Here is a 19,298-nt window from a genome sequence, read left to right as displayed (position 1 = left end):
AAGACTCTTGTTCAGAGCTTTGGAAGCAATTGGTCATGTTAACGCATTTTTACATCTCTTCCACTACACTTTTAGCTTTTCCATCATATGGACGCAACATGATTTTCCTTGATTTTTTTTTTGTTTTAAAAAAAGGCAATCTGCTTCATAAATGGCTAAATGTGACTATATAATTGATTTAAGAATTTTTCAAAAACATGATTCTTAGCTATATTAAACACATCAGTCTTTCTGTTCTTTTACATTTAACATCTATCAGATTGTGTATTGCAGAGGTGAGTGCCCTTAGTACTTTGGGATTAAAAGTTACATGTGAAAAGCTTTATTCTTGGAAAGAATTCTTTGTTTCTCAACTTTTCTCACTCTGGCAAGCACATACATATTCAGATTTTGTAGGCAGTTTGGGTGATTATTATAGGAAACTTTGTGTAAATACTCTAGAGACAATTCACTTAATGAGCTTTATCTAGGTGGATGGGAAATATGTCAGTTCACAGGGATATTCTGAATGATTTCTAAATCTGGGATGGGATCTCTGAAAAGAACAGTTAGGTTTCCTTGGATGATTCTGTTCAAGAAGTGTCAGAAATGTTTGACAGAATACCTGCACAGAAGAGCAAGCAATGCAGGGGAATAATTTTAGTCTGGACTGCACACTTTTAATATCTTCAGGTGTACAGAAAGCTGTTAATTAGCTTTTTAAAACTTGTTTAAAAAAAAAATTGAAGTTTCCTAACACAATTGGTGAGGCCTTTTGTAGTCTATTGCTAGATAAAAACTGGATGCGTAAAAAAAGGTAAATTAAACTGTTGGAATACTACTGAGAGCCCTTGGGATGAAATAATTTTGAAGAGAAGAAATTAGATGAGATTAATTTGCTTGAAAATCATGAAAAGGCTAATTTCCTGAAACAAATGTAGTAGTAAGGTATTACACAGAATCACAGAATGTTAGGGATTGGAAGGGACCTCGAAAGATCATCTAGTCCAATCCCCCTGCCGGGGCAGGATTGCCTAGACCATATCACACAGGAACGCGTCCAGGCGGGTTTTGAATGTCTCCAGAGAAGGAGACTCCACAACCTCTCTGGGCAGCCCGTTCCAGTGTCCAGTCACCCTTACAGTAAAGAAGTTTTTCCTCAAATTTAAGTGGAACCTCCTGTGCTCCAGCTTGCACCCATTGCCCCTTGTCCTGTCAAGGGATGTCACTGAGAAGAGCCTGGCTCCATCCTCTTGACACTTGCCCTTTACATATTTATAAACATTAATGAGGTCACCCCTCAGTCTCCTCTTCTCCAAGCTAAAGAGACCCAGCTCCCTCAGCCTCTCCTCATAAGGGAGATGTTCCACTCCCTTAATCATCTTCGTGGCTCTGCGCTGGACTCTCTCTAGCAGTTCCCTGTCCTTCTTGAACTGAGGGGCCCAGAAATGGACACAATATTCCAGATGCGGCCTCACCAGGGCAGAGTAGAGGGGGAAGAGAACCTCTCTTGACCTGCTAACCACACCCCTTCTAATACACCCCAGGATGCCATTGGCCTTCTTGGCCACAAGGGCACACTGCTGGCTCATGGTCATCCTGTTGTCCACTAGGACCCCCAGGTCCCTTTCCCCTACGCTGGTCTCCAACAGCTCTGTCCCCAACTTGTACTGGTACATGGGGTTGTTCTTGCCCAGATGCAGGACTCTACACTTGCCCTTGTTATATTTCGTTAAATTTCTCCCCGCCCAACTCTCCAGCCTGTCCAGGTCTCTCTGAATGGCTGCGCAGCCTTCCGGCATCTCAGCCACTCCTCCCAGTTTTGTGTCATCAGCGAACTTGCTGACAGCGCACTCTAATCCCTCATCCAAGTCATTAATGAATATATTGAATAGAACTGGTCCCAGAACCGACCCTTGCGGAACTCCGCTAGACACAGACCTCCAACTGGACTCTGTCCCGCTGACCACTACTCTCTGGCTTCTTTCCTTCAGCCAGTTCACAATCCACCTCACTACCCGATCATCCAGACCACACTTCCCCAGTTTAGCTGCGAGGATGCTGTGGGAGACCGTGTCAAACGCTTTACTGAAATCGAGATAGACCACATCCACAGCTTTACCATCATCTATCCACCGGGTAACATCCTCATAAAAGGCTATCAAGTTGGTTGAGCAAGACTTCCCGTTGGTGAAGCCATGCTGAGTGCCCCTAATGATCCCCCTATCCTTGATGTGCCTAGAGACAGCACCAAGAACAAGTTGCTCCATCACCTTTCCAGGGATGGAGGTGAGGCTGACTGGTCTATAGTTACCCAGGTCCTCCTTCTTGCCCTTTTTGAAGACTGGAGTGACATTCGCTTTCCTCCAGTCCTCAGGCACCTCTCCCGTTGCCCACGACTTAGCAAAGATGATGGAGAGTGGCCTAGCAATGACTTCCGCCAGCTCCCTCAGCACCCGCGGGTGCATCCCATCAGGGCCCATGGATTTATGGACGTCCAGGTTGCTTAATTGGTCCCTGACCCAGCCCTCATCAACCAAGACAGATTCCTCCTCTATCCTGACTTCTTCTGAGGCCGCAGGGGTCCAGGGCTCCTCAGGACAGCCTCCAACAGTATAGACAGAGGCAAAGAAGGCATTCAGTAACTCTGCCTTCTTTTTATCCTCTGTCTCCAGGGCCCCCATCTCATTCATCAGTGGGCCTACATTGCCTCTAGTGTTGGCTTTACCTGCAATGTATTTGAAGAAGCCCTTTCTGTTGTCCTTGACCTCTCTTGCAAGGTTTAATTCCAAGGAGGCCTTAGCTTTCCTAGTTGCCTCCCTACATCCTCTGACAACAGACTTATATTCCTCCCAAGTGGCCAGCCCCTCCTTCCACGATCTGTACACCTTCTTCTTCCACTTGAGTTTGCCCAGCAGTTCCCTGTTCAACCATGCAGGTCTCCTGGTACCCTTTGGTACCAAAAGGTTGGTATTCTACCAACCCTTTTTTCATTTAATAAATTTCTTTTCCATATTAATATTATCTCATGTTTTGCAGAATTCTGAATGTCAGTTGAATGAAGAAATTATGGAGCACTCTAGGAAGGTGTTTCCTTCTGTGATAAAATACATTGTAGATATGCTTATATGGGAAGAAGAGAAGGAACTGCCTCCGGAGCTGACGGTTAGGTAAGGAGTATTTCCAACTTTCTCTTCAAGGCATTAGAAACTTTGACAATAATTTTGCCTCTGGTATTCTTACACTCATGCAAACGTATTAGTGCCAAAATCCCTGTAAACAGCACTGTAGCATTTTTCATCTACAGTTACATAGAGAAAAACTTTTGATACTTATGGAAAAAGTAGCTCGTGACTGTGCTCCATCAAAATGAAAAAAGACTGTGGTGTTACTGCTTAATTTTCTTCTATATTTTTTTTGTATTTGACATTTCTCTCAAACTGTCAAATGAGCTGTTGCTTGTATTGGATAGGACACTATTTACAATTTTATTTTTATTTGTATATGTTGGCTTTTTCCCAGTAGAGAGAAGGTAGACAGCTACTACTGTGTCCTTTTCAATGATGAACATCATTCTTACGATCATGTTATCTATAGCCTGCAAAGGGCACTTGGCTGCGAACTCGGTGAAGCCCAGTTGCATACTACTGCCATAGATAAAGAGGTTAGTGCATTCTGGATATGGGAGAAAGTAACTTTTTAATCATTAAGAATTGCTACTATAGTCACTTGACCATAGAATCTTTGTTTGTGGCATGCTGGAGCTTGAGGAGAGAGAAAGACATGTTGTAGAGTAACTGTTAATCACCACTTGCTTCAAGAAAGTTTTAAAACTGTATTAGTTTTTTTCTTCAGGACAAAACCCAGTTTCTTGAGAAAAGGAAGAGCTGATTTATCTGAAGTTGCTCCTTTCCTGTTTGGCATATTTTCCTTACCTTTTTTTTTCTTCTCAGTTGAGATTAATGTTTTATTTTAATTGTATTTGTCTGAAAAATATACAAGTTGGCAATATGCATATTCATTAATCAGAAATGTACCTTAAATTTTGCAAGAGCTAGTGCTCGTACTGGCTCAGACTTCATTTGAATATCTTAAAACTTCAATTTAGGCAAATGAAACCGGGAAGAATCCCTGAAGGAATGTGGGTGAACCTGACAATTTTACTACTTCATTTTTCAAACTAATGTCCTATGTAAAGACCTTACACTAGTAATGTAAATTTTTTTTTTCCACTGGGGGGGGAAAAAGTGTGATCAGTGTTTGAATCATCTTAATTGCAACCATATTTTTTTACGTCACAAAAGTACAAAACTTATGGGTTTGCACATGGAGAAACTTTGTCTATTGCTGTGTATGTATTGTATATTTACATATAAAACATCTTACTAATATTAGTATCCTTTTTTAATCTGTAAAAACTGTGTTTTCTTTTTGTGTTTCTCTTTGTTCAGGTAATTAAAGTTTATTTGTGTTTAGTTAGTAGTGTCAGTCTTATGTAATTAGAAGGCTTGTCCTGCAGTTGCAGGTTTTGTAAAATATGTATATACATGCATGCTTATAGAGTAACTTTTAAACATTTCCATTATAAAGGTTTGTTTTGATTGAAACCTCAATTTTAGATCCAGACTTGGTCAGACTTTTTGTTTTACAAAGCACCTGCTACAGCACAGGATGAGGTTATATTGTTTTAATTATAAGAGTTCCACAACATGCAGCTACTTCCTCTCTTCTTGTGTGAAATTCTGCTGTGTGGAGAACTTGTTTTGGAAGCCCATACCTCTGATTTCCTTTGAGTGGAATGTGAGGTCTAAGCTGGACCTGTTCTTGGCTTTATTGAAAGAGCTATCAAACCCACACTTATAACATACCCTGCTAGTTCATATACAGAAGTAAGAAATAGCAGGAAAGATTGTAGAACAGCAATTCAGGATGAGTGTACTTTGTGCTAGGAAGAAATATAATGTGGTTTGTATTTAAAGTATTCTGCAGAAATCCCTATCATCTATTTTAAGGTGTATGTGAATTTTCCTTTTCTAATAATATTAAGATACCTAGACTTTACTTTGTTGTTCTGTTGTTAATTTAATTAAAATAGCTTTTTTCTATAGATAATTATGCTAATTTTGTTTTGCTTCTAGATGTCTAGAAGCACCATGAGTGATACTGGTCCCTGTTTTTCTTTTACGTAAAAAAAATCATAGCAAGGATCAGGCTTGTGACATTTTGGTTTTGTTTTATAGTGGTTTCATGCTCAATATTTTCTTTAAACAGGGTCGTAGAGCTGTTAAGGCAGGACATTATGCCTCTTGTCAGGAAGCAAAAGAAGAAATCAAGGTAACTTCTTAAAATATTTTTCTCATTTAAAAACCAAACAAATCAACCTCATCATTATTAATACTGAGGACTTATTTGTCTGCTGTACAGTCTTTAACTTAGTACTTCCATGCATTTATAACCTGCCTGTGACCTTTTTGAAATTGAATTTACCCTGCCACATTGGGTGTAGATAGATAGATATCTTCAGAAATAAAAGGTCAAACTGATTTATTTTTTTGCTAGGGTTTGCCATTAACATGTGGTTGGGAGAGGTAGTGGGTGGTAATGACAAATATGAAAATTCATGTTATATTTATTTCATATCTACTAATATTTACCTGACTCCTAGAGGCATTCTGAAAATGTTTCTCAACGACCACTTCATGTGGAGGTTCTACATGCTGATGTTATGGCTCACCAGAAGTTTGCCTTGCGCCTTGGTTCTTGGCTGAACAAACTCATGAGCTATTCAAGTAAGTATAACTGATTTTTGTTACAATAGTGCCATGTCAGTATTGGAATGACTAATTCTCTCAAAAAATGTCTTTAGCAGTGTTATATATGATATTCCCTTATTAAAATACTTTCACATTTTTCCTAATTAGTAAATAAATAATACAGTAGTATGCGTGCTGATATCCATCAGTATGGTTACGAATAGCAGTACTTTTCTGTTCCTTATTGTTAAAATAAATGTCTTTCCCTGCTTGAGCTCTGTCTGTTCCTCTAGAAGTTTTATTATCCTCAGTTTTTAGCATCACATGCTGTATTTCAGTGACTTCGTTGCTTAAAAGCTGCTCTCCCCAGTACTGGCGGAAAGCTGCAGAACATCTCCATCAGTGAAAGCATACAACATCTGCTTGAGTTAATTCCTGCTTCAGATTTAATAGCTGTGATTAATTAGACAGTGTCAGTAAAACAAATAAGGAAAAGCCTTAATTTAAAAATTTGTCCAGTAGTGGAAAGTCTATTTTAAGCTTTCAAACATTGTTCTGGTGTTTGATGATGTTCATGGTTTTAAGATGACTTCTGAATTAATCTCATTTTAATTTCTGACTGGGTTTTGTCATACCCGTGTTTTGCCAAACTAAAGCCGTTATAAAATTTCTTTTCACCGTACAAATATGGATAGATTAAGCTCTACTCACTGCTTATCCTCCTTGATAGGGTAAATCTGTTGGTCTGCTCTAGCCTCTTCTGTAAGCTTGAATAATAAAGTGAATATCTTATATTTTTTCTGAACACTTTCCAATATTTCCTGTGAAATACATATATCAGAATTGTACCTTTTTGTAATTCTTTACAATATTTACAAATTTCAACTTTCCATTTTTTTCAGCTTTGCATTTATTTCACTGATGGTATTTTCTTGCTGGTCTGAGTTCCTCAGTTCTTTTAATTGGTACAAATTTTTGACTGTTAGTTTATTTCAAGGTTTCTAGTGAAAGTTCGATTTTTATCCACATTTTTCTTTCTAGATAATTTATTTTTTTCAATTTTAGGAGATTATTTAAAACACCAACTGACAGCTAATTGTTCAGCTGTTGACTCTGTGTGAGTATAGGCAAGTTTATGTTTTATGAGAGTCTTCAAACACAAAGATTGATGTCTAACATTCCTGTCCTTGTTCTGGATTATATACGTAGATGCTTTAAGAGCCTGATGTTCTATACTCAGCTGGAACTTTTGATGGTCTTGCAATTCCTGTTCTTTTCCTGGTTTTGCTTCAAGTGGTAGAACATGGATCAAGAAGCATTCAATACTATTTTTTTCCAGGTTGTTAGGAACTTGATTCATGATACTTCACTTTTCCTTTTGAAATTAGTAATGGAAGAGCTCATTTCTGAATGTCAGTAACTCATGAGTGGCTCTGATGTGATCCCCAAAACTGCTTCAGCAAGTACTATATGTACTGATAGGTACAAGAAAACAGAAAATAACGTTATGAAATTCTACAAAAGACTGACTTCAAGGGCCCAAGGCAGGGACCAGCATAGGCTTGCCTAGCCCATGCATTTCTGTGCTGACATAGTGAACTCTTCTGATGGATCTGCTTTGCAAAGCTATCTAAATGCTTTTCATTTTAAAATACTCTTCTGCATCACTGGATTTATTAAATAAAGTAGGTAAGAATAATAGGAAGAAATTAGTAAGGGGAGAGTATGGGGGAGTGTGTTCACTGAGAAAAAACATTGTTAAAAACAATTCATGCTTAAATGCCTTCTATTTTTCTTTTTTTAAAGAACAGAATTCTGTAATTCTCATTTTCTTGGCTCATATCACTTAATTGTCGAAGCATTCTTGTATGAATGAATAGTTTTATTCCTATAGGTGACTTTCGCCAGATCTTTTGTCAAATATGTCTCAAAGAAGCAGCTGGATCTGAAAGGCCGTGCTTCATAAGCAAGTTGATGCTATGGGATGCAAAACTTCATAAAGGTTTGTGTAACCATATTGCTGTGAACTGAAGAGGCAAATTAATTTTTCATGTGTGTAATAAATGTGTAAAAGTAAATAAGTGCTATGCAGGTGGAGTTACATGTCTTTGTAGTTTTTACATTATGGTTTTTATACAGCCTTTGTTTTTATGACTGAAAATTGGTATTTTGGGTTTGGGTTTTACCTGCTTTATGTATTTTGAAAAATCTTTTCATAAGATGTAGCCTGACTATGAGTGACTTGATGTTTACCCTATGTTTTAAATACACACAAATAAATGTTAAAAATAGAAAAAAATGTATGAATAACTTGGTTCATATACTTTGTAACCATTTCAAGGCTTTTAATGATTTTTAATTATAATTTAATAATCTGTTCCTCTTTTCTACAAAAGGCTTCATCTTAGTACAATAAAGTGACATACATTGTATTGGCTCTTCACAGGGGCAAGGAAGGTTCTTCATGAACTTATCTTCAGTAGTTTTTTCATGGAAATGGAATACAAAAAACTTTTTGCTGTGGAATTTGTGAAGGTAAATGGTTATTTGGTTTTTATGCTATGAATTTTTACTCGCTTTGTAAAATTTCCCCCCAAACCTGAAAATAGTTTCAATATAAGTAATGAATTTTCAACAGGCAGAGCTTCAACAGCTAGCTCGGCCTTTACAGAGTGTATTAATTACAGTGTCATTGGTTTGTTTCTTACAATCTTGTAGGTATATATGCTCATTTTGAATGCAGTATTGTTAGTATTCTGTGTGTCTTTTGAAATGGCAGATGAACTGCAACAGAAACTGGTCTTTCTTTTTAAAAATTAGATACAATAGTTAAGAAATATACAAGGCATAAGAACAAGTGTGGTTTTTGTTTTAGGGTGAGACTTTTTAATCCTGATAAAGGTGACTGACACTTCATGGTTTTCTCTGGACTGAAACACAGCAAACAAAGACTTACATTACTCATTGTACACATCTTTTGTAGACAGCTGTTAAATAACTATCCGTGTAGTTCACTGTAGGAGGAAGACTTGTTTTATAATAAGTTAATATCTTTATTGATCCTTTTTTTCAGATATTTAATTTCTTTTCTTGAGGAAGATTGGTTGTAGAAGAAAAAATATTTTGGTTCCAGGCTGGCAGAATAGTTAAATTTGTGCTTATCTTCAGTATTAAGGCAGTGGGGCACATATTTAAGTGCTTTGGTGCATTGAGGATATTGTGCTGTTTTTGTTGTTTGAACGCTTCTATTAGAAAGGAAGAAGGACATAGAGATGTGATTCTTGCAAATAAAAAAAGTAAACATTTCTAATTAACACTTGTTTTATTTATTTGATTTCCCAATATTCTCTTTTCCTAGTATTACAAGGCATTGCAAAAAGAATATATCAGTGATGATCATGACAGAGTTCTCTCTGTGACAGCACTCTCAGTTCAGATGTTCACCGTACCTACTCTGGTATGTACAGCCTGTCTCCACTAAAAATGTAAAATAAATTTGAGAATTGCTAGCAGTACCACCTTTGCAGACTGCTGTACTTGGGGAGAGTCTTGATCCATTGCTGAGTTGAAAATTAATGACTTTGAGGCTTGTTGAGGCCAATATGAAAGCAGGAGCTTGCGTTTATGCGAAAATTGATTACAGAAGATAGAGGGCATGCAAATAAGCAGAAGTTTTAGGCAGCATCGTTCTCTGCATTAACTTTATATGTTCACTTACTGTTCACATTTACCTCCTTATGTAACTTTAAAAACTTGGGGGGAGGGGGCAAAAATGGTTAAATGTCTTTTTGTGTGGGTGAAATATGTTAAATCCTGTGGAAGGAAAAAGTATAGCTGTACGTTTTAAAGGTTATATGTTTCTTGCCTGAAATACTAATGTAAAAGTCCTTTTCTACATGATCTTTCTAGAAAAAACAGCATGTCTCTTACATTGAAGCTGTCAGAGTGAACAAACATGCTAAGCTGATAGAAATTGTGTTCATAAATAATAAATACTATGGGAATGTTTGTAGCTTGGACTCTTTACAAATGCTTGAAATAATTTCTGATCAGAAAGACTGGATTCAAAGGAAAAATTATTTTGACAGTTCTCTTCAAGAAAAATAGGAAGAAAAAATTTTAATTTTCTTCTTGTAGGCCCGACATCTTATTGAAGAGCAAAATGTAATCACCATCATTACAGAGACACTTCTAGAAGTGCTTCCAGAGTACCTAGACAAAAATGACAAATTCAACTTCCAAGGTTACAGTCAGGACAAACTGAACCGGGTATATGCAGTAATATATGACCTCAGGTAAGCATAAAGCTGAGAAGCTTGAGCAATTCTTAGAAAATTGGCAGTAGGATGAGGTGTTTCAATTCAGGAATCTGATGATAAAACTGCTTTAAAAACAAACCCAAACCCCTCAAGAAACACACATGAAACTTGTTTTATTGAAAATGTTTTATTTTTCAGTGGAAAGTTTTCAAATGCCAAAATTATATTCTATAAAGACTATTTTTATTATTTTCACTGATATCCATATAAAAATTGCATTAATAAACAAAATATATGAACTCTAAGTATGGGAAATTTGGCTTCTATTCATTATCATTCTGGGAAAGTGGTATAATCCTCATCTGCATAGCATTTTCCACTCTTACAGGTCCCGAATTACTCTAATAAACTCAATAATGTAAAAGCAAACCACCCCGAATATCTTGGAATTTAAAAATCTGTTAATTTTAATGATGGAATCGCACCAAGCAACTCTAGAATTCGGTGAAAATTTTGAAGAGGAGTTTGAGATGGGGAGGGTGCTGTAATGTGATGATGCAGTTGATTATTTTAATACAAAGAACACTTTAAATACAAGCATAAGTAGAAGAGAAGTATGAGCAAAAGATGATAATGTCTTCTTTGGGGACAGGTATGTCTTAGTCAGCAAGCCTACATTATGGACAGACCGTCTGAGGGAGCGGTTTTTAGAAGGATTTGTTTCTTTCCTAAGGATTCTAACTTGCATGCAGGTACAACACATTTAAATAATTTCTTTTTAATATGCTGTTAAACAGATATTAAAGCACTTTTGTTTGCTCATCTTTTTGTCCATAGCAATAGTGTGGATATAAACATGCAATTAAGAAGGTAAATTCTTCAGTCCCTGTCCTGGGTGGGTGAAAAAGTAATGTTGACTTCATAGAAGTAATATTCATCAATTTTAGCTACATGTATCTGAACAACCTATATTTTACCATTTGCTTATGGGATTTTGTGTTGTTTTAAGCCTGTGATCGCTGATTTTAGCTTGAGTGTTTTGTGGCATCTCCATTTCAGGGAATGGAGGAGATAAAAAGACAGATTGGTCAGCACATTGAGGTGGACCCTGACTGGGAAGCAGCTATTGCTATACAAATGCAGCTCAAGAACATTCTTCTAATGTTCCAGGAGTGGTGTGCCTGTGATGTAAGTATATCAGTTGTCTGGGATTCTTACATGCGTGCCTTTTGTGAATATTCCTGAGTGCTTTTTAAATAGCAGCTTTTTAAAAAAGCTTACTATTGTGCAATACAGATCTCCACAAAATAAAGTCTGAAAGAATTAATCTGTGGTGTGACAAAGAGAGAAGGCATCTCAGAAGAATATAATCTTCTATCTGACAAAGCTGCACAGGGTGTCCTGCAAATCATGAAGAGAAAATACTTCTCATAATTCAAGATTTTGAGAATTAGGTTCATGGTATCACTGTCAAGTTTTAAGGGTTTGAAGCACATAGTGTTAATTTTTAATTGCGGAAGTCGACTGCAAAAAGTTTGCGCCAATTGGGTAACTGCACTGTAAGTAGTCTTAACCAATGTTGGAGCTCATCCCTGTGTTGGGGGGAGGGAGGAAATTGTACAATTTGTTAACTTAAAGATATTTTGAAATGGGTTTCTTTTCTTTTTTTTTTTCCAGTAGGGAGAGAAAGGAAGAGTTCAGGAGATTCTTGATCCAATTTGGGGTGCAAACTATGCAAAATATTAAAATATTGCAACTTAAATAAACATATAGATTTTAGAGCATTTGACAGAGCAGCTTTTTTGAACAGAAGCATGTTCTCAGTTAGCTTTAGTGGATGCTTCACTGCTCCAGTCCAGTACTTCTCAGTATTAAGAAACATAGTAGTAATTGTATTGTGGATTTTTACTGACTGTTTCTGCCATCAGAAAAAACAAGTGAGGAGTTTTAGTGCATATATATGATTTTAAAATGTAACACTGTGCATTTATTTTAAATTCTAGGAAGACCTGTTGCTCAAGGCCTACAGTGAATGTCATAAAGCTGTGATGAGGTGCAGCACAAATGGCCACTCACGGGAAAAGACAGTGTTTCACTTGTGTGGCCATACTCTGGAGAGCAGACCTTACAGAGTGTCTGTAGATCCTGTCAGCATACATTTACCATTGTCTAGGACTTTTGCTGGTAGGTGGTGTGTTTTGTTTTGATTGCTATTTGAATTACATTTCTAGTCCATCTGTATTTCTTTACTCTAGAAAGCCTTTAGATTAAGTACTTCACAGATCAGTTACTCATTTGGACATTCTCATGATCAGGCAACCCTGTTCCCCTGATGTCCCACTAAGGGAAAGTTGTTCTTAAAAAAACATTTGCCGTGGAGGCTGGAGGATATTTTTTTTAAACAGGAGAGAGATAAGACAGGCAAGAAGGAAAAGTTTCATGTTTTAATGAGATCTTCAGTTTTTTCTGGACTATTTGAATTTATGTGGTTCTGTTTCTATTTCTACCTGCTTTGCCTAAATGAATGTTCATTATTACTGTATCTCAAATTTATTTCCCAGCCACATATATCTTAGAACTGTTAAAATGCTCTTCCTAAAAGACATATGTTTGCAGCATGCCAGGACAGATTTCCAGTCAGAATACAAAGGACCACAGCAGTGGGTGATCGCTGCTTCCTCTAGAATACAAATGAAATTGTATGCTATTATTAAGCTGTAGATTCTTTATCACATCATTTGATATCAAGATACCATCTGTTAAGCCTTATAGTCTTGAAATTCAGTTATTACTGACATATGATTTAAATGTGAAATTAAAATTTTGTGAATACTATTTAGCATCTCAATTTAAATGGCTTTAATGAATTCATTAAATGAATAGATTTGTTCATAAAATAATGGATTGTAAGACTGGTAAGAACTGTTGTGCTAATGTAATAGATCATCTACCTTAAAAAAGAAAGTAAGTACCAAGTTTTTACTAATTAAACTTTTACTTTTTTCTGTAATTCTTTGAGTTGCAGATGATTTAGATAACATTTAGAATGGGTTGGAGGAGAAACTACTGATTTTGATTTATTTTCTAATTTATTTTCTAACTTTTTTCCTGTTGATTTTGTAGGTCTTCATGTACGATTAAGCAAGACTGGAACCATCTCAAGATTGCACGAGTTTGTTTCTCCTGTAAGTTGTTGTTTTGTGGGGTTTGTTTGTGTTTTTTTTTTTTTTTTCCTTTTCCCCAAATGCTTCTTGTGCTTTACACTCTGGGAAAGTAAAGGCCTACAATTATATCTGGTAACTTTCATGGCGCATGCACACAAGTTATTTTGCAGCTGACAATGTGTCTTTGTTCATTAGGACTTACACTTTTTAAATTACTGACAGACTTATTCTTGCTTGATTTTTTTTTTTTTTTCCCTTTTTTTAAATTCTAGGAAGAATTTCAAGTGGAGCTGCTAGTAGAGTATCCTTTGCGATGTCTTGTCTTGGTTGCTCAGGTTGCTGCAGAGATGTGGAGAAGGAATGGGCTCTCCTTAATAAGCCAGGTACTCCATACAGTATTCAGTAGTGAGTTGGTCCTAATGGTGTATGCAAGTGTTTCTCAGTAATGCTCCCAGTGATGGTTTCATCCAGTGCAGAAAGAGGTCATGGGGGTCACTCCTACACTAAATAGGAAGGCTTCTAGGTGGAAATTTAGATGACTTGATTTTATTTCCAGCTTCATCGAAGGCTTGCCTCCCCGTATTAGACAAGTATTTTCATCTCTCTGTGAAATGCTATTAATGTTACTGACGTCTACTGTAAACTACTTTCAGATCTGATAAAGAAATCACTGCATAAGTACTGTTAGTACTGTTGCTTATAACTTAAAATGTTAGAAGAATCTCTTAGTGTACGGTAATCATTACATGCAAAAGTTAAACTATTCTGGTCTCATACTAAACTTTTGAGTGCCATATAACTGGACATAACAAACATTTTATAATACTTGCAGGCTTTTTTGTTGCAAGAGTAAAGGTAAAAGGAAGACTCTACCCTTAAATACTTTTTTTTTTTCTTTTTTACCTTTGACAGCAGAAATTTCATGTGTTTAACTTACACAGGACCCTTTGGTGAAATCAAAGTAAATATTGGTACCCCCCTGTAGAATGGTGTCTCTGAGAACTGGGGTAGGAGAAGGAGGATGTTTTGACTTTAATCAGTAGCAGCCATTAGAATTATGTTGTCTTGGAAGGGAGTATGAAGAACTATGGCATAGACTTTCTCTGGAGAGGTGAAAAAACATTTTTAGCTTCCATTAAAATACATGTTTGTTTTGAAAGAAACATGGGAATTTCTCTTACACAATAAGGGCACTGTACAGTTTAAAAAAGCCTCAGACATTAACTGGTGCACATCTGATAGTACATTACCTTAAATTGCTTCTCTACTTAAATTTTGTTTTCCTGTTTCTCAGGTATTCTATTATCAAGATGTTAAATGCAGAGAAGAGATGTATGATAAAGACATCATCATGCTCCAGGTATAATGTTCTGAATCATTGCTTTCTTGACTCATAACATTTTAATGGAATTTATTTTAATTTTAATTAAATTTGTATGATTTAAAAAATTTTTCTTGGTAAAAGTATTTTTCATAATTAATGAAGAACTGTAATAGTAACTGATGTTCATATTAGTTTGGGTTTTTTGATAGATAGGCGCATCTCTTATGGAACCAAACCAGTTCCTCCTGCTGGTACTGCAGAGATACGAGCTTGCTGATGCTTTCAAAAAGATTAAGCCCACCAAAGATCAGGTAAGTGGCAAGTATTTCGGCTGATTAATTTGTTTGCTTTGAGTTTATGGAACATTAATAAGAAAAACTAGCTACTGTTGATAACTGCGTTTTTATGACCACACTAAAAGTCAGTCAACACAGTCAACACTAACCTAGTGGTTAGATAAATGATTTTTGTATTTGGAATTTGTGGAGGCTTACTCAAAATTAGCAAACAGGTTTTGCCCTCTTTGACCTTTATTTCATAGGACATCCACCAAAATACATGTGAGTGAGTTCTCTATAAAATTCTATGTCTCTTAAGCCATATTATGTGTTTTTATTTTGGCTGGAAGTTTCTTGGATTGTTGTGCTACTTGAGGCTTGAACTTTCATATAACCCTGCATTTGGGATACATTTTTAGCTGTTGTTTCTTTTCCTGCCTGTGAATCTTGCACTTCAATTGCAGAATAATATGTCCCCTACAAGCGCAGGCAGTTTTTCCAGCTTGTTAGAATGGAGATTTCTTCTTACAGTACAGTGCTTCAGTGAAGTAGTGCATCTGAAGGCTGAGCTCAGTGTCACTTGACAGATTTTCCTGCTTGCTTTTTTTAAAAACTGATTTGTCTAATTCTTGTAGGATTTGATCAAACAGTGTAATGTGTTAATAGAAGAGATGCTACAGATTCTCATCTATGTTGTGGGTAAGATTCTTTTCTCTCTATTATTGTAGAAATGGATTATTGCAATTTGACAAAACAGGCTTGATGACTTCCTTTAACATAGACAGTATGGAGAGAGGATACTGGAGAATACCTATTTTAAATAGATTGTTCAGTAACATAAGTATTTGTCAACTGGAAGCAATAGGAGTTGCATAGTGAAAAAAGCTGTTAGATAACTTCATAATTGACTATTAAAGTAGAATATTAAGAGAAACTCCATCTCAGCCCATTTTGTTATGAAGCTAGGCTAAAAAACACTTTTCCTCTCTAACACTTGGAATAGGTTTCTGGCAAATGCAAACTTATACTATGAAGTATCCCAGCAATAGCATTACCTCTGTGCAAAATTCAGAATTGCTATGTAACTGTCATATTTGCCATTCTTCTCCTTTTGATTCACTCTGGTAGGGGAAAGATATGTGCCTGGAGTGAGTAATGTGACAAAAGAAGATGTTATCATGAGAGAAATCATCCATCTGTTATGTATTGAACCAATGGCTCACAGTGCAATTGCCAAGTCCTTGCCTGAAAATGTGAGTCCTGGTTTATTTACTTTTTTCCTTAATTAACTTTTTCATGTTTTATGTGGTTTTTTTATTTAGCTTCCATATCTTTCTATGGAAGTATTTTATTTCTGATATAAAGCTCAAATGTTGGTTTCAGAATTACAAAACAGCATGACAAAGGGGCTTACACACCTTACTGATGTAAAGGTAAATGTCATGGATTCAAGTATGGTCTAATCTGAAAAGGCTTGTATGGGGATTGGGCTTTTTGATGAAGAGGTGGAACTTTTTAGAATATTCAGCTGTAGTTCTCCTAGATTCAAAAAGAAAAGTTTTAAAATTATTTTCTCTTTTGGCCCTGTAGGACCATGCAGCTGGATTCCATTCTGCCCTGTGTACCAACAATAAATTTGATCCTGTAATTTCGATCACTAAAACCTGTTCAGATCCATTGGAAATAAAGTATTGTACAGGTCTATTTGAAAGCACAGATTTCCCTGCCGTTCTATTCCAACCATTGACAATTCAAACAAAGGAGAGGGATGTGGATTAGATTTTGTAGCCTGTGAAAGTTTTCAGGGCTAGTAATCAATGCAAAAAACTTCAGTTTTATTATAAATTAAATAGCCTGGAATATTGTCAGAAACCAATAACGGGTCATCCACATTCACTGTTTTAAGAGACTAAAACTCAGTTTTTCCCTCCGTTGAGGCTGGGTAAGGCACTGCTCTGTTTCTGAAGACAAGCTCTGTTATAAATGTTACATTATTAAATGAAAGTATTATCTGTCTTTGGTACTTCCTTGTAACTTGTCAATTATGAATATCTACTTTCTGAATAAAAGCGAGCAAAATATATTAATTCGTGAATTAGGGAATTGATCTAAATCTGTATGTTTATTTTTGTTACACCTAACATAATACTAAATATATTTGAATCATTGTATATTTATCCCAAACTAAATTTTTTACCAGGAGAACAATGAAACTGGCTTGGAGAATGTAATTGATAAAGTGGCTACATTTAAGTAAGTTCTTAATTTTGTTTATAAGTAGCTTGAATGTGAAATAAGATCTCTTAGATTATATGGGTTAAACAAGGTGCACTGCACAATCTCTGTTCAGCTAGTATTTTGCTATCTTGAAATACGTACGCTTTCAAATATACATAGGAAAGAAAAGTGTATGGAATATCTGAAGTTTCTGCTTCTCTCGTTTTGCCCCCTTCTTTCTTCAAATTCAGTTTAACGAGTCCTAGTGGACAGCAGGATGACCATGAGCCAGCAATGTGCCCTTATGGCCAAGAAGGCCAATAGCATCCTGGGGTGTATTAGAAGGGGTGTGGTTAGCAGGTCAAGAGAGGTTCTCCTCCCCCTCTACTCTGCCCTGGTGAGGCCGCATCTGGAATATTGTGTCCAGTTCTGGGCCCCTCAGTTCAAGAAGGACAGGGAACTGCTAGAGAGAGTCCAGTGCAGAGCCACGAAGTTGATTAAGGGGGTGGAACATCTCCCTTATGAGGAGAGGCTGAGGGAGCTGGGTCTCTTTAGCTTAGAGAAGAGGAGACTGAGGGGTGACCTCATTAATGTTTATAAATATGTAAAGGGCAAGTGTCATGAGGATGGAGCCAGGCTCTTCTCAGTGACATCCCTTGACAGGACAAGGGGCAATGGGTGCAAGCTGGAACACAGGAGGTTCCACATAAATATGAGGAAAAACTTCTTTACGGTGAGGGTGACCGAACACTGGAACAGGCTGCCCAGAGAGGTTGTGGAGTCTCCTTCTCTGGAGACATTCAAAACCCGCCTGGACGCGTTCCTGTGTGATATGGTCTAGGCAATCCTGCTCCGGCAGGGGGATTGGACTAGATGATCTTTCGAGGTCCCTTCCAATCCCTAACATTCTGTGATTCTGTGAGTCTCAGGAGTTTAGTAATCTCAAGTCCTAGTGGGAAAATCTTCAAGATTTCATTTTATTTCACAGATTGTTGGGAACGTTAACAACTCATTGTACCTTTGACAATCACTACCTAATCATTGGTTTAGATGTTATTTAGTTGCTAAGTTGCTGTAACTTTCAGATGGGAGTTAATTTTTTTTAAATGTATATGTATGCAAATATAGAACAATCAATTGTAGCAGTTGAGAAAAATAGTTCAAACGTCTATTTTTGTCACAAAAATGTCTTGTAATTTTAATTATTTTAGTATACCTTATTTTAAATTTCATGTGGCTTACTTGTTTATGTTTAATCAAGGGTAACTATAGGTGTACCTAGGAATTTTGCTTTGGGAATTAAACGGAAGGTTCAAAAAATCTCACTGTCTGGAAAGTAGCTGTTTGTATTATTTGTTGTGTACCTTGGTTAAAGAAAGTAATGACTCTTATTAAATAACATCCAATGTCTGATATTCTAAGACATAAAGTTAAACAGAATTTACCTGTCAGAAGTTATATGGTGTGCTGTAGATGGTATACACTAGAAATATTTTGCTGCTGAATAGGATGTACAGTAGTAAACAGTCCTGAAAACTGAAGACTGGTAACTGTACTAAATCTATGCTCTTTGTAAGTTAATGAAGCAACTATCACTATTCCACTTCTTAGCATTTCCTTAGAAGATAAATTATTACTGGTTTGTTTACATTCAAAGATGTGCTGAGCATACATTATTAATCTGTATGTCATGAAATATTTCTCTGTAAGGAAACCGGGTGTGTCTGGCCACGGAGTTTATGAACTGAAAGATGACTGCTTGAAGGAGTTCAATATGTTCTTTTATCACTATACTAAGACCCAACATAGCAAGGTAAGCAGTGTAAGAGTCACTCTCACAGGTTAAAAAATAGTATGTACTTATCAATGTCTAAGAATTTTGCTGAATCAAAGGAATTAATGGAATCTAAAGGAACTCATTCAGTAAAGTGTACATGCAGCTAACTTCAAAACTAAACTTCTAATGAAGTTAAGATTGTTAATACAAATTGATGTGGTATTGTTTGCATTAGTATTTTCCTTATGGTGAATTCTGTATTAACTCTGTTAACTGTTTATGCTGACAACAAAATATGATAAGAATTCTCTTTGAACTGGAAAACCACAAACTTTGCTTTTATAACTCTTATTGAGGAAGCAAGTATGTCCAGTTATTTATTTCTACTACAAACTGAAGTGCAAAATGCAATATTGTTAAACAGATTTCAGACAAGATTCTAGTTCCATGACCAATTACCTATGTATCGTGCCACATTTCTAGTTTAGGGTTTCTCATTGTTTCATTGTGTACTTCTGTAGAGATACAGATATAACAATGTTACTTT

At 36.3% G+C, this 19,298-nt stretch overlaps 1 protein-coding gene across 2 annotated transcripts in view; it reads left to right on the top strand.

Annotated features, from left to right (window-relative positions):
• Positions 1-19,298, top strand: part of UBR1 (ubiquitin protein ligase E3 component n-recognin 1) — an 80,141-nt gene that overhangs the window by 23,521 nt on the left and 37,322 nt on the right. The window contains exons 5-23 of one of the 2 annotated variants that reach the window (XM_068397621.1): positions 3,019-3,149; positions 3,505-3,643; positions 5,251-5,313; positions 5,645-5,768; positions 7,627-7,734; positions 8,179-8,267; positions 9,091-9,189; positions 9,870-10,027; positions 10,644-10,743; positions 11,051-11,179; positions 11,995-12,175; positions 13,115-13,176; positions 13,428-13,538; positions 14,450-14,515; positions 14,689-14,790; positions 15,393-15,456; positions 15,886-16,010; positions 16,958-17,010; positions 18,685-18,787. In XM_068397621.1, coding sequence (XP_068253722.1) covers positions 3,019-3,149; positions 3,505-3,643; positions 5,251-5,313; positions 5,645-5,768; positions 7,627-7,734; positions 8,179-8,267; positions 9,091-9,189; positions 9,870-10,027; positions 10,644-10,743; positions 11,051-11,179; positions 11,995-12,175; positions 13,115-13,176; positions 13,428-13,538; positions 14,450-14,515; positions 14,689-14,790; positions 15,393-15,456; positions 15,886-16,010; positions 16,958-17,010; positions 18,685-18,787 — 2,007 coding nt within the window. Of the gene's footprint in view, positions 1-3,018; positions 3,150-3,501; positions 3,644-5,250; positions 5,314-5,644; positions 5,769-7,626; positions 7,735-8,178; positions 8,268-9,090; positions 9,190-9,869; positions 10,028-10,643; positions 10,744-11,050; positions 11,180-11,994; positions 12,176-13,114; positions 13,177-13,427; positions 13,539-14,449; positions 14,516-14,688; positions 14,791-15,392; positions 15,457-15,885; positions 16,011-16,957; positions 17,011-18,684; positions 18,788-19,298 lie in introns of both variants that reach the window. The other variant, XM_068397620.1, reaches the window with a different exon arrangement.

The sequence above is a fragment of the Nyctibius grandis genome, chromosome 4, assembly GCF_013368605.1.
Source record: "Nyctibius grandis isolate bNycGra1 chromosome 4, bNycGra1.pri, whole genome shotgun sequence".
NCBI lineage: Eukaryota > Metazoa > Chordata > Aves > Nyctibiiformes > Nyctibiidae > Nyctibius > Nyctibius grandis.
The sequence above is the reverse complement of the archived record's forward strand: the minus strand, read 5'-3'. Positions and strand labels throughout refer to the sequence as shown.